The following is a 14,850-nucleotide window of genomic DNA, read 5'->3' as shown; positions in this document are numbered from 1 at the left end:
ATCATCTTTGATGTAGACTTGTTCGTATTGATGTTGCTCGTTCTCCTTAGCCTCATAGATATGTCGTGGTCTGAATTCAAGTGATCGAGACTCTACGCTTGGTCCCTCTTGAGAAAGGGGTGTGTGTGAATGGATACTACCTTTCTCAATATCCTCAGTAATATCTGAACAACTACCCCATTCATATTCATTAGAATCGGTTTCAGAAGTACTGTCCCAAAGTCTCTTGCCGCTTCTAATAGGTACATTGTAGGGTGAGAAAAGATCTCTAATAATTGATACCAATCTTGCAATTTTTTCTGATTCAGAATCGGCGCCTATTTGTACCTTTTGCATCTGTTCATACACTGTTTCCCCTCGAGGAGTAGGAATTTATTAGGTGGTGACTCTGCCTTGGTTTGAACAGGTTCTTGCACATGATGCACTTTCTTATAAGAGGCTTCTTCCCTTTGAATGGCCAGTTCCTCTTGTCATTTCTCTACTTCTTGGTGTTCTTGCTCGTTCCTTGTCGTTTCTGCTACTCAGTGTAGTGCCTCTTGCCATGAGTTTTCATTGTATCTCTTCTTTGCTTTCCACTGAGGTTTTTGATACTTATTTTGTTTTTGCCTAGGTGGTATACTATGTCCATATCCTTGTCTTGTTTTGTCTCATGAAAATTGTGAAGGAGGTTCTAGAGGTTCTATAATGCCTTCCTGATGCTTGCCTATAGGTCATTTGTCGTTGTATCCGATCTGTTGCATGATCCAGAATCCTTTTCCATATTGCTATGTCGGTATGGCCACCTCTAGAGGAGCAACTCTGACCTCTTCTTCATCCTTGTATAGCCAACTAAGGATGTCTTTCTCTTCTGATTCATTTGCTAGTGTGCCCAACTGGATAAATTTCCATCAAACTTGGTGATGTGCTGGGTTGTTTGATGTGTTTATGTCGAAGGTTGTCCATAAGATTTTGACGATGTTGGCAATTTTGATAGACATGTGGATTCAAAAGAGTATTCCCTCATGCCTTGATCTTTGATTTTCATCTTTTGTTTGAAGTCTATGTATAAAGACTTGAGTTTTTCTTGATGATGAAGCTTGTGCCTTCCTGTTGTGTGGAACCAGGCTATCTTGAGCTTCCCCCATAGCATTGTAATGCTAAAAAGGGTTATTATCTGGAGATATGGAAATTTCTTGTCCATTGTACGAGAATTTGATACACTGATGGTATGTTGAAGGCACTGCTTGCATTTCATGTATCCAAGGATGACCCAATATAATATTGTATGTTGTCCATGTCTAAGACTTGGCACATAGTGTCCTTTTGTATTGGTCCTACCTGAATAGGTAGTATTACTATTCCTTTGGGTGACCTTTCTTCATCATCATAGGCCTTGATGGTGATTTTCTTGTTTGGATCAATAAACTGCTCAAAGAAGCCCAATGCATAGATAAGCTTTAAAGTACATATATTGAGACCAACTCCTCCATCTATTAACACTCTTTTAACTCGATGTTTATAGACTAAAACTTCAATGTGGAGAGGAGTGTTATGGGGATGATTCAAGGAGACATCGTCATGTTCGGAAAAGGTGAGGTTATGAGGCCTTGTCATATGAGCCACCATGGCTTGGAATCTATCAATGTCCAGATCTTTAGGAATGTTAGTTTCGACAAGTGCTTTCTCTAAGATGTCCTTGTGTTTTGGTGAGAGTTTGAGTAACTCGAGTATGGATATTTGAGTGGGAGTTCTCCACAGTTGATCAACCAAATTATATTGAGTCTTGGGGATAGTGGTAGATGTTGACGTATTCCCTTTCAAGACGTATTTTTGAGCTCTGGTGGTTACATTGATCGACACATGGTCTTGTTTGTCCTTGATTTTTATGAAATTTATTTGGTTGTCATCTGTCGATATGTGATTGATGGTGTTATTATACAGGTGATTTATACGAGCTCCTACGATATCGTTTGATGTTGAAGCTCCTCCCTTGTTGTAATTCGGAAGAGGATTTTTAAAGGTGTCATGGTCACCATTTGTTTTGAGAACATTAACTTTTAAATTGCCTCTATCGATCATGTCTTGAACGATGTTCTTAAGCCTCATGCAATTGTTTGTGTGATGTCCTTTGCTTTGATGAAAATCATAGAAATGTGCATCATTCCACCAAGGTGGTTTGACTTGTGGTTCAAAGTTGTTTATGGCTGGCAATGTGATAATTTTGTTCGCCAAGAGTTCTCGAAACATTGATTCTAAGGTTTTCCCCAATGGTGTGTAGGTGCGTCTATACGAGAAAGTGTTGGTGTTACCTCTCTAGTTTGTATTATTCCCTCAGTTAGTGTTGTTGCCTTGGTTATTGTTGTTGGTGTTTGAAATTGAAGGTCCTTGATTGGTATTTTGCGGATAAGTGTTAGTACCTTAATCAACACTTTTTTGATTTTTGTTAGATTGTGGGTTACTTGATAAAGCCAATGCTGGTTGTTTGGACTCCACATCATTAGCATCAACTACCCCATCATTAACAATGTTTTTGTTTCTTGTCCAAAATATGAATTTGTCTAAAGTGTTTTTGTTGTTTTGATTGTTAAAGGGGTGAGTGTTTGATGAGTTAGCTCCTTCCTTAAGGAACTTCAATGTTCCTTTCTTGATGCAGGCTTCCTTCACTTGGATTCCATTTTCTATCAATTTGGCAAAAGATGGTATGCATTGGAGCTTGAGTTGATAACTCATCTCACTATTTAGATTATCGATAAAGATCTCCATCTTTTCCTTTTCAGGCACGTTTTGAGGATATCTCAAAACCATGCATCTCCAACGCTGAAGAAACACCATGAATGTTTCATTGTTCTTTTGTTTGGTGTTACACACATCCAACATGGTGATGGCGTGTTGAATGTTAAAGGAGTATTGTGTGATAAATTTGTTTACCAAATCATAAAATGATCTGATGGGAGGTGTGAGTTTAGACAACCACTCCATTGTTTGCCCTCCCAAACTTATTGGGAATAGTCTCATTAAGTAAGTGTCATCGTGAGAAAACTCTAGGCTTATGGTACAAAATTCCCGAACGTGATCATAGGGATCACGTTTACCATCATACTTGTTGTACTTTGGTATATCTGAATTTGGGGGAAAAGGTACCAGGTTCAATCTCCTGTCAAAAGGATAAGGATAGTTCTCATCCAAGAAGTACCGTACTGTGGTTCCTTGTTGCATGTCCCTGCATTTTCCTTTGTAGCATTTGGATTTGTTGTGTAAGAGTGATCATGGGTGCATTTGTACGTCGAGGGAGAGCTTCCTCCCTCTCATTACGATTGTCCCAATTGCGGGCATGGTTGTTTCAGGGGTGTTGTTTTTCTCATGTATGTTTTTTGGATCATGTGTTTCTTCTTCTCTTTTTTGGTCTTGATATGTGTAATTTCTAGACCTTGTTCTAAAAATTATTTCATCTACATTCCTTAAGTTTTCGGTATCAAAATCTTCAAGAAGTCTGACTCCTTTGCTAGTTAGCATGAGTATATATTTTTCCTTGTCTTCTTCAATAAGTCTTTCCATGAGCCTTTGGAATGATGGGTTTTCTTGACACTCTTGGAGAAGTTCCTCAGTGATCTTTATTTCCCCCATATTGTCATACTCATCAAAAGGGTTGGATAGTCTACGGCCCATACTTGATTCTGGTTGTGATTCTCTTTGTTTGTTTATCTAAGATCCAGTGACAATGGGCATTTAGTAGATTTCTACCGTGATGAATTCTTCGTCTTCTACGAGAGTTCTGGGAGGTGTTGGTGGTTCAGGTCGAGCTTCGTTATATGTGATATAGAACTATGGGAATAAAGAAAGGTTGATACTTCCTCCCTAATTTAGGCGTTGGTTGAATGTCGCTTTCTGAATATAAGCTCTTCTTCTTAAAGGTTCCTTGTGAAACTCGTTTGTTTTTCTTTGGATATATAATCGCATGTGACGCAAGAATGCACGATGTGATGCAAAGAGTTGGTGATTGATATAGAGAAATTTATTCCTTTTTGCAAGTGCCTTAGAACTAGGTTGTCTCTTCTTCAACTTAGTTTTGTGATGAAGACTTGTTCTTCTCAAAATATGAGGAGTGGTCATACACGAATGATCAATGATTGCCGTTTGATGTTGGATTTGAATACTTCATTTGAAAACTCAAGTTTACTTTATCAAGTAGAGGTTTAGTTAGATTCGCCTCCACGACAAAGTGTGTCAAATGATATGGATAAAAGTTTCCTGATATGGAAACTTGATTTGACAACTTAAGGATTAAACTAGGTATGTTGTTTTGATAGAATCCGTTAGATGGTGGAACTTTGATCACTGTTATGATACTGCCTGATTTTGTTTGGATGAAATCTTATCTTGAGCTAGTTTAGGATTCAAAAAATGTGTTCTAAGGATGCCTTGTTGATGTTGGAATTATTTTCTCTGATAATTTGATTCGGATTTCGACTGCTGAGTTTGACAAAAGACCTAAAAGGGTACTCAAGACTATGGATAAAATTTTCTGAAAGGTCTGATTGACTCTCTGTTTTTCCAGGCTTTTAAGATGTGCTAAAACAGAGACTGGATGCGCTAATAAATGTTTCAAATGCGCCACAAAAAGTTATGTATGCGCTAAGTTGCCTTTCCTATGCATCGACTCAAATTGTTTGAAACTGAAAAAACGTTATGCACTAATATGTCCTTGATACGCGCTACTGTTTGAGCTGAAAGCACTAAGGTATGTCTCTGATGTGCTAAGTTGATGTTTAAATGCACTAGACCGGTGTTGAAAAGCACTATTGAAAGTTTTACCAGTGTGATACTATTTATGCGCTAATGTGACTGCTGAAGGCACTATGTTTTGGTTGAGACATGCACAGAATGGTTGATATGCGCTAGGAAGTTGCTCCTACGCACCAAGCTGCCTTGATTTCTTTGCTTCTGCTATTTTTGGATTTTTAACACGTGTTTTGAATAGATAATTTTCTAAAAAATAAATTGCAAACACAACATGAAAGAGATAACGAATTTTTCCTATGCTAGACAAGTAGTGTATGTTCTGTGAGGATGTGTTCAAATCCCCAATGTTTTCACTGGATTAGATAACAAGTAATATAGATTAGATAGACTCTTTATTCAAGGGTCATTAACAACATCATAGCCCACTAGTCTTGATACTTCGTTAGCTCAAACAACCGTGTCACCCCCTAGAGGGCACCCGTTTTTTTGCCTTTTGCCAGAAGTTAACCCAAAGTGAATTGTTTCACAATTGAGTAGTTATCTTGGGAGATAAATGGTGAGTGATCTTGGGGGTGGATTCTTCCCCACCCTTGTACTATGACGTTGAAAATGTTTGGATAGTGATTCGGTTCAAGGTTTCTAGTGCTAAGGCTCTTAATCAGGCTTTCGTTCGATCTTCAGTGATAAACTCCCTCAAGAGGCTTCCCAACCTTTACAACAAAGGTTTTACATATCTTAAAGATACTAGGGGAAGGCTAATCGCTAAGAAAAATTATTGAAGGGGACTTTCGTCAGCCTCCACATTTGATTATAGTGGGTTGGAACACTTGGCGATAAAGTCGTTTCCCACTTAGCTTGTTCCCCTCTCACCGGCCATTAATGGTGCTCTAAGAGCAACTCGAGAGGGTAGGTCTGCTAAAGGATTTAAACGCTTGAAATAAAGAAAGCATAAGAGTGGTTTGGTTTTTTGGTCACCCAGTAAAGGGGAGAGCATATACCTTCCACTTTCGAGACAAAGCAAACAAGTTCCTTTTAGCTTTTAAAGCAATGATTTGATAACTTCTACTTGGAGATTTTGCTCCAAAAGGCATGGCGTTCTTTTTAACTCTTCATAGCAATGATTTTTTTATCTAAGAAAGTGGAAATCCTAGTCAGCAAAAGAAATTGCGATATTGGTCAACAAAAGTAAAGTCGATAAGTGGAAATTTCCCTTTTGCCTTTGCACAAAAACAAAGATGAGGTTCTTTTTATCCTTTGAAAAAAAAAATGAATCCTTTTATGCACCAAAGGAAGGTGAAGTTCTTTATACCTTTACAAACTGAAATTTAAATTTGTTTTGTTCTTTTTAAACCCAAATTGAAGTGTTTTGTCCAATTTTGCCAAAATGAAAAGGTTTGCTTTGTTGTTCTTTTTATCCAACAATGAAGTTCTTTTTAAAACCCAAAGGAAGATGTGGTAGATTTTTAAACCCAAAAGAAAAATGAGATTCTTTCCCAATTTAAAGAAAAGTGAATTCTTTTTATCTAACTAAAAAAGTTAGAAAGAATTAAAATTTCTATTTTAACTTAATCTAAACTTGCAAGAAAATGGTTAGTTACCTGCAAGAAGAAAAATAGTGAAAACCAGAATCTAAGGTGGGCTTACACAAGCCTAAATTTTCTTCCCTCGGTTACAATTTTTTTTGTTTTTTCCCTGTCAGAGTCATGCGTTAGACTGCTGCATAGATGCGCTGCAAGAAGTTACTTATGCGTGAATTAAAGGTCCCTAAGCGCTACATTGGTTACCGAATGCGCTACGTTGTTGTTCTAATATGCAGGATAAAAACCAGAATGTTATGCGCTAACATAAAGTCTAGATGTGCTAGAGAATGGGTCTTACACGCTAAACAGTGTACCAGAAGCACTAACAAAAGGTTCCAATGCGCTGAACAAATTTTCCACGTTCTTGTAATCTTGATCCTGCATAAAAAATGATGTGATTAATGGGGTCGAGCCCCACGGTGGGCACCAAAAATGTGTGTAGGAAATGTGGGCGACATAAACATAAAAGTCTAGTTTCAACGTGTCCACACACCAATGGTACTCTTGGTGCAAGTTATAGGAGCTATATTGAATAGCTCAACTTCCCAAGGGGTGTTCCATTGTTCTCTATCTCACAGGATCCCTGAAGTCAATGTCTTTGCTCTCAGATCACTGAGCAAAGCGTCTTATAAATTACAACTCCAAGAATGAGTGATGTTTGCTTATAAGTATGAATGCATTCCTACAACATGTATAATATTGAAACTAGAATGATTTAAACTAGTATGAATATGATGCTATGATAAAGATTAGTAATCCTATCCTAACAAGATATACTAGTCTAACATGAATATGCTATGATATTAAAATGCTTCTAAATGTTTAATGTGTTTTAACAGAGAGAGGCTTGATGCTTAGTAAAATGACTATAAATTAGATGCATGAAACTTGGATTCTAAAAATGAGAGAATGAGAGCTCTATTTATAGGGAAAATAGGGCAATGGATGGTCAAGATTGGATAATCTTAACAAGGGCTAGGATTGAAAGTTAATCAATCCATGTTTACAATTATCACCAATGAAATGGTGACAATTGTCAACAAGAGACTTCTTGAGAGGAGATGTAAGAAACATTAAATGCTTGAGAAGACATGAAGGTTACCTTAGGAGGTAAGGGTTAAGGTTAGGTTAGGGTTATCCATTGGATAAAGCTTTTACCCAAGAGGTAAACTCTTGTGCAAGGGTTAAAGGGATAACCAAGGTTAAAGCCAAGAATGCTTGATGAGACCTTTGGGTTAGATGAGGGTTGAGTTAGAGAGAAAGTCTCTAATCATGCAAGAAGGTTGAGTTAACCATTAATGGTTATGTAAGAGCCTTAAGTGGTTTAGAAGACTTTTAGGGTTAACTTGTTGAGGACATAAAACCTTTAATGGTTTTCAAAGACTTTGGAGGCTTTGAGAACTGACTTCTCTTTGCTTAAGGATGTGACAATATTTAGGAGATGGATTAGGCTAAATTAGAATTGATTAGAAGAATCTAAAAGGGGGTTAAGGATGCAAGTGGGAGATGTAAGAGAATGCAAGTGGAGGGAAAAGGAATTTAATTAAAATAAAATTACTTTATTTCAATCAAATAGATGCAACTTGCATTTGTAGGGTTTTGCAAGTGGGGGGATTTTAAATAAATTAATTAAATTTATTTATTTGTAAGGATAAATTTAATTAAAAGGGGAAGAAGGGGAATTAATTAAATAAAATGATTTATTTAATTAAAGGTTAGAGAAGGCTTAGGTGAACTTAATTAAATAAATTGAGTTTACTTATTTAATCAAATAGATGAATGCGAAGAAATTAATTAAATAGAGGAATGAGGTAAAAATGAATATTAAATATTCACTTAGGAAATTGGTCAGATTTATATGTCTACAGTAAGTTTACTCTTAGTTCTAAAATATAGTTTAAGAACACGATGTCATATTCTATGTATTCCTATTTTGATGAATAAGATGATATTCCGAGTTCCCAGCACATGTGATTATCTTTGAAGTCTCACTCAAGGGGGCCCACTTGGTGAGAACTATGTTCAGTTATATTAGTAGTTTTTCTTCATTCAATAATTAGTACCATTCCAGCAGTGGACTGATCCCGCAGCCACAGAACTCTGCTCTATGCCTGTTCTTGCAGCCAAAGCGAACATAGTAGTTTCCTTCCTATTTGCCTAGAATTTCATTTTTGTACTGTGTGTTAGCTTAAGATTCATATGTTTAGGTTAGCTATCAAGTTAAGTTTAATTTCCTTTATCAATTACTTGCAATATTTCAATTCATGTATTTGTTCTTTGTTTAAGTAATGATGGTCATAATCTTGTCTTAGTGCACATACTGTGCTGACCCATTTCAAGTCCACATCCCTAGGTTGATAAGTTAAATGAACCTTCATAATGAGTCTGATAGCTTCTTAGTAAAGATGTGTAATCTCTGAGTCATAGCTTTAAAGGCTTAGTTATTAAACCATTAGATGAGGTCAACATGTGGTATCAAGGTGTCTTAAATAACTTGTTTATGAATGGGACCTAACTCATTTTAATCAACTAGAGTTCCTTCAAATTTTCTTTCAATTAATTGACCCAATCTAAGCACTTCAAAACCAATCCAAGTTATATAATAAATTAAAATATTCAAATCCACTCAATATAAAAGAGTTTATTCATTCTTTATTTTCTTTTCATTTTGTAAGTTTTAGTTGAGTTTCTCATTATATTAATATATAATAAAGATGTACATTTTGGGGTAACTCTAGTAGCATAATACATATAATATTGTTGTCCATAAATATTAAAAAACTATGAAAAACTCATCAAGAGACTACATAAGACTAAATATTACAGTATGTATAGTAAAAACCTTTTGAGATTTTTAAACAAAACAAGCGCTAAAGAAAGAGTGGTCAGGGCTCGATCGAAGGAGGTTGTTCTTCTTCATTCTTGTTCCTTGCTACTAGATGGATGAATGCATTCATTCATTCAATGTCTCAAGTGAACTCAATGTTTGTGATTTTATTAAGGAAGGAACACTCGGTAGCTACTCTATTTATGTGTTGTAGCAAAGTCGTAGATTTGAATTTATGGTGACGAATGAGAACTAAACCGCTGCTACTCCAGATTGAAGAGAATGTGGTATGTCATTGGGACTTGGAATACCAACACCGAAGCAAGATGCTACAATAGTTGCTTCTAAATACCCTAGGAGGTCATTCTGCACCATTTCATGAGCTGATGCGAAAGCAATAGACTTCAAGACTCACCCAAATCCAACAATGATGCAACAAACCACCATGAAATATCTATGTTGATGTGATAACGCGCCTTCATGACAAGGAATTCTCCCTCCAATACCATCTTAATGGCTTCCAATATTAAACTATTAGGAGCTATAAACACCACTTTCAGTCATTGCTCAGTTATTTGGTTGAGGAAGGCCATTTGGTATCAAGGACTCAACAAATAAATTGGGATATCCATTTCCACTATAGGTCTTACTTTACCAAACCCATTGGATTTAGGGGCATTTAAAGCCAACTTCCTCTACATTTTGCATGAGCCAAGAAAGCTAGATGTGCCCTTTAGAACGAGGTAATAAAAACCATCACAAAAAATAGGGAGGATGTAGAAGGTTTGAATAGATTTAAATCCTTTACCTGCTTTGATATCACAATTTGTGCTCAGTGAAAAGATAGGGGGTCGTTTCAAAATATGGGTCTCTCCACCACATGTCCATGCTTGCCATTGGATGCATGTGGAAAGAACATTCCTTTCCAAGACAAAGAAGATCTCTATTAATGCGAGAGTAATAGGAAAGAGTGCTCACACATCACCATTGGTTGATGTGACCTAGGGTTTTGGTATGTCATACCTCCAAAAAGTATCATTGTTGCACAAGAGCTAAAATGACACCATCATGCCACCCAATTCATAGCGGTACCAATTCTAAAAGGGTCACACCATTCACAACTAAACGTTTGATAGCAAATCAATTGTACTGTTAGCTTCTCGATAAATATGGTTAGCCATTATGTTGGGATCCCTTTGAATATAATCAAAGCCTCTTCAAGTAAGGCTTGTAGCCAAAAACTAGGAGTAACTCTATGTTGGATTGCATTGCTAACAACTAAGGAATCTCCTTCAATTTTCAGGTTAGTCAAATGCAATGCTTGACATGATTTTAGACCATGAATGAGTTTGAATTTTGGCTTCATTATTAGTGTGTTTAACTAAAGAGAGTGAATATTTGAGAAGAGTTTATCCCTACCAATCCTTCAAGATGCAGCCAGCGCCTGAAGGTCCTAGGTCTCCACAAGAGCACTATTAAAATTCAATTTTTGCCACCTACTCTAAGAAGGTTGCTAAGTAGCCAAAGATTGTTGGAGTTGGGAATTAATTCCACCAGCCCCATTAACGAGGGATTTGATTCATTTTTTCTTATTATAATGTTTCCATTCTATATTTAAATCATCTCATTCATTTCCTACTTGCATAGATAATCATGAAATTTACAAGTTTAACCTTAACAATCACAACTTTTATTGGATTATTTAGTTCGTACATACTCCCAAATCTAGATGGTAAGTTGTAATTTATTCATTTGATATTTACTTTGATTGAAAATGATGCCTATAATTTTAGCACTTTAATTTGCCATCATTTATTTTTATAAAGTATTTACAAATATTGATTGTGGTAATTCAAAAAATAATATGGATGGATATTTTGACTATATTATCAATTTCTTCATTCATTAGATTTAGAATCACTTCAATTATTCATCTCTTAGATTCTAACGATGTCACCCATCAATATCACTCCTTGATTTGAGGAGATATAAATTGAACAAAAAGATCTAAACACATTGTTTGAAAATACTTCACTAGAAATTTTGATATGTGGTCTCCTACTAACCCTACTCACAATCTCTTTTTCATCATAATACAAATAAAAAACAAAGCCAAACATTTTAATGGTCAAAAAGCTAGTTGAAACCATAAAAAATATTCTAAATGGGACAATAGATTAGGTTGACAACATGTAACATTTAGCATAAGCAACCAAAATAATATACAATAAAATTGAAATACTATTTATATTTTACTATATTTTGATACTTGGTTTTGACTCTATTTAGGTGTCTTGTCTTTTACATTGAACTTAATCATGCACAGACTTTGAGGTACACCTTTCATTATCTATCATTTTCATAGATAGTATATTATTATGTTTTATGTTTTTAAAAAATTATAAAAGCCTATTCATTAAAAAAATTATTGTAACACTAAATTTTGATTGTAAAAATAATCAGATAATTAATCCAAAAGTTATTTATTTAAGTTCACCATATATCAGTTTTGATTGGAACCTTTTCTCAATGGATTGAGAAAAACTTAAATAATTTTGATACTAAAAATAATCAGATAATTAAATCCAAAAGTTATTTATTTAAATTCACGATATATCAGTTTTGATTGAAACCTACCTAATAAAAACAATATAAGTTATTCCTCTCTATCCATCTTGGATTATATTTATTAAATAATTGAAAATTAAAAAAAATAATTGTATTTTTATTTTTAGTTAATTAAAAAATATGATCAAATGTACATTTAAGTAGTTTTGTCTATGCAAACATAGAGAATACACCTTTAACGACATTTATTAATTAATTAAAAAATAAGAACAGACAGACCACCATTCATGCGTTGCAGTCTCTAGTTGCTCCAAAATTCTTTCTGGGGAACAACAAGAACAGCCTTCTGAAATCTTATAATTTATGCTGCAATTGCCGCAAGCTCTCGAGTAAAGCGAGAAAGATTTGCATCGGAAGAACCGCCGGGCCTCATAGCCCGGGCTGCCGCCTCCTTCCATCTCAGGCTATTCTTCCTCAACTCTGCAAATTCTTCCCCACCCTCCATCCCCGATCTCACACATCTCTCAATCTCCTGCATCCCCACAACCCCATCTTCCCCCTTCTTCATTCTGCGCCCTATTTTCCAAACGTCCGCCACACATTTGGCGTTAGGGGGCTGATCCGTCCAAATCTCCAGAGTGAGCATGGGAACACCCGAGCTGAGAGCATCCAGTGTGGAATTCCAACCGCAGTGGCTCATAAACACCCCCATAGATGGATGTGACAGCACTTCCAGCTGAACACACCACTCCACCATTAAACCCCTTTCTTGGATTCTCTCCAGAAATCCTGGAGGCAACAATGGATTGAGATCTTGGTGGCCTTTGGGAGGCCTGATGACCCACAAAAAGCTTTGTTGGCTTCTCTCAAGCCCCTCTGCAATTTCCCGGATCTGATTAGGGCTAATTGAGGTTATGCTGCCGAAGGAAACATAAATAACTGAAAGCGGGGGTTTGCTATCCAGCCATTTACTTATGAATTCCGGCACTTCCCAAGGTTCTGAGCCCTCTCCCACCTGCTTGTCCTCCGGATTGCCTCCCTCCAGAAAAGCCGAGGGTATGGAAGGTCCCACTGTTAAAATAGGCGCTCTCACTAATCTGCTCAAGTAATCCAGCACTCTGTGTTCGAGCTCGTCGAAGGAATTAATGAGCACCCAGGAAGCGTCGGTTACATAGTCCAGATCTCCGAAGAAGTCGAGGGCTCCTCCGACACGGTGAAATTTCGAAGGTAAATCCCTAATATTGAATTCGCCCAGACACGGAACATTGAAGCTCTCTGGAAAATTTCCTTCACCGTGCCACTTTTCAACTGTGAACACACCCAAAAGAAGAAATTGATTATCTCATAAGATTTAATTAAGCGATTCGGAAATACCTGGTAAGAGAAACCTTGTTCAAATGAGATTCTGACCGGTCTTGAAGTGGTGGTAAAGAGAGAAAACTGAGGCAGACTGCGTCCAGAAGAAGGCATGGGGAACGCTGAGCTTGGCTGCAATTTTTGGAACCCAGGGAAGGAAGGAATCGTAGACGACGCAGGATACAGGATTGGCGGAGGCATTGAAACGGAGGAGGAGGGATTCGAGCCCATGACCTGTCATGGTGTGGTGCATGTGATAGAAGAGGAAATCGTTGATGTGGCGGTCGATGGGCACCTCAGGAGGAATCTCATCGGGAATCCATTCCAATCGAACAAGGCCCGGAACGGCCAGGCTGAGGCGATTGAGGTATTCTCTGGCCTTTTCAATTCTGGTATGATCATAATGGAGGCTTACGAAGGAGACGAGCAAGCCCTTGGAAGCCAGATTTTTGGCGAATTGAAGCATGGGATTGGTGTGGCCAAGGGTGGAGTAGGGCACCACCACAACGTGCCCTGAAAATTTCTTCCTTCCAATCTCATTCTCCATTTCCAAACTGCTCATGGACTGCAGCACAAAACCAACTGTAAATATGAAAATTGAATATGATCCACAAGGGTCTTTAACATATGGATTGGCATGTAGGATGGCTTGTTTTATAATGGCTCGTTTTATATATGAGCTGACAAATGTTATCATTCATTTTGGAATCATTCATTTAGGTGCTAGATCAAAAGGAGGAGGACAATAGAAAGAAATGCATTTTTTTTTGAATATTTTGGATGTATTGCAAGTCTACCATATGTTAAAGATTCGAAGACTGGCCAGTAGATATATTGCACAAGCTCTGAAAATGACCATTTTTGAAATTAAAAAAAAGAAAGATGGAAAACAGCAGTGCCATTAGGAAGTAGCCCAGACTTACCAGTTGTGATATTTGAGCCAAAGGATGTTGTCCTGCCACGTAATGTCTAAAGGCTATTATCTGTTTTCCTTAGTAAAAATGGACAGAACATCTATAATGAAACTAAGGACAGGGGAAAGGGCATTAAATTCTGTAAATTTATTCAGGATGACAATAGAAGAATTCATGTTACAACAATTTTTCTTCACATATGGGATCTAGAGTTCTCTATTAGTGTTTCTTTTGTATGGGTCGTAGAAGGAGAGTAATTAGTTGTTACTGGCCTGAGTTTCTGTGCAAGTAGAGCATTGGTTGCCCTAAACAATGCAAAGTGAAGAAATGTTGCTATCACAAACAATCCAGAAGAGTTGGCACAAAATGTTGACATAAATATTTTTATTAAGATGAAGCATCTAGGAAGCATACAACAGTGGTTATAGCAAATTGAAGCAGGGGATTGGTATGGCCGAGAGTGGAGTACGGCACAACTCCCACATGCCCTGAAAAGTTCTTGGTTCCAATCTCATTCTCCATTTCCAAGTTCCTCATGGACTAAGCACAGAAACCAGTGTGAATATGATCCGGAATCTTTACCACTTATGGATTGGCCTGTAGGACGGCTTTCTTTTATATATAAGCAATCTTAAACATTTATTTTAAGAAACAATTGTCTTTAATATGTGGATTGACGTGTAGGATTGTCTTTAATATATGCATCATAGGCATTTTCTCTTCCACTAATGAGTTTGTGGCTGTGAAGAGAATATCCAAAGGGTTCAAAACAACAAAGGAAGGAATACATTTCAGAGGTTGACATAATCAGTAAACCGAGACACAGTACTCTTGAACATCTCATGGGATGGTGCCACCAAAAGGACGAGGTTCTTTTGGTCTATTA

The 14,850-nt window shown here is 36.9% G+C and overlaps 1 protein-coding gene across 2 annotated transcripts; it reads right to left on the bottom strand.

Moving 5' to 3' along the window:
* Positions 1-11,919: 11,919 nt before the first annotated feature.
* On the bottom strand, positions 11,920-14,563 carry LOC131059176 (mogroside IE synthase). 2 transcript variants are annotated; one of them, XM_059219404.1, is made up of 3 exons: positions 13,974-14,563; positions 13,105-13,615; positions 11,920-13,002 (listed from the first exon to the last, which is right to left on the bottom strand). In XM_059219404.1, exons 2-3 carry the CDS (start codon positions 13,610-13,612, stop codon positions 12,056-12,058), a joined length of 1,455 nt encoding a protein of 484 aa, XP_059075387.1. In that variant the 5' UTR covers positions 13,613-13,615; positions 13,974-14,563; the 3' UTR covers positions 11,920-12,055. The 2 variants fall into 2 exon arrangements, with proteins under 2 accessions (XP_059075387.1, XP_057848496.2); XM_057992513.2 differs by lacking the exon at positions 13,974-14,563 and having other exon boundaries at positions 13,105-13,936.
* Between the last annotated feature and the right edge of the window lie 287 nt (positions 14,564-14,850).

The sequence above is a fragment of the Cryptomeria japonica genome, chromosome 1 (assembly GCF_030272615.1).
Source record: "Cryptomeria japonica chromosome 1, Sugi_1.0, whole genome shotgun sequence".
Classification (NCBI taxonomy): domain Eukaryota; kingdom Viridiplantae; phylum Streptophyta; class Pinopsida; order Cupressales; family Cupressaceae; genus Cryptomeria; species Cryptomeria japonica.
Note: the sequence above shows the minus strand (reverse complement) of the source record. Positions and strands in the feature narration are given on the sequence as shown.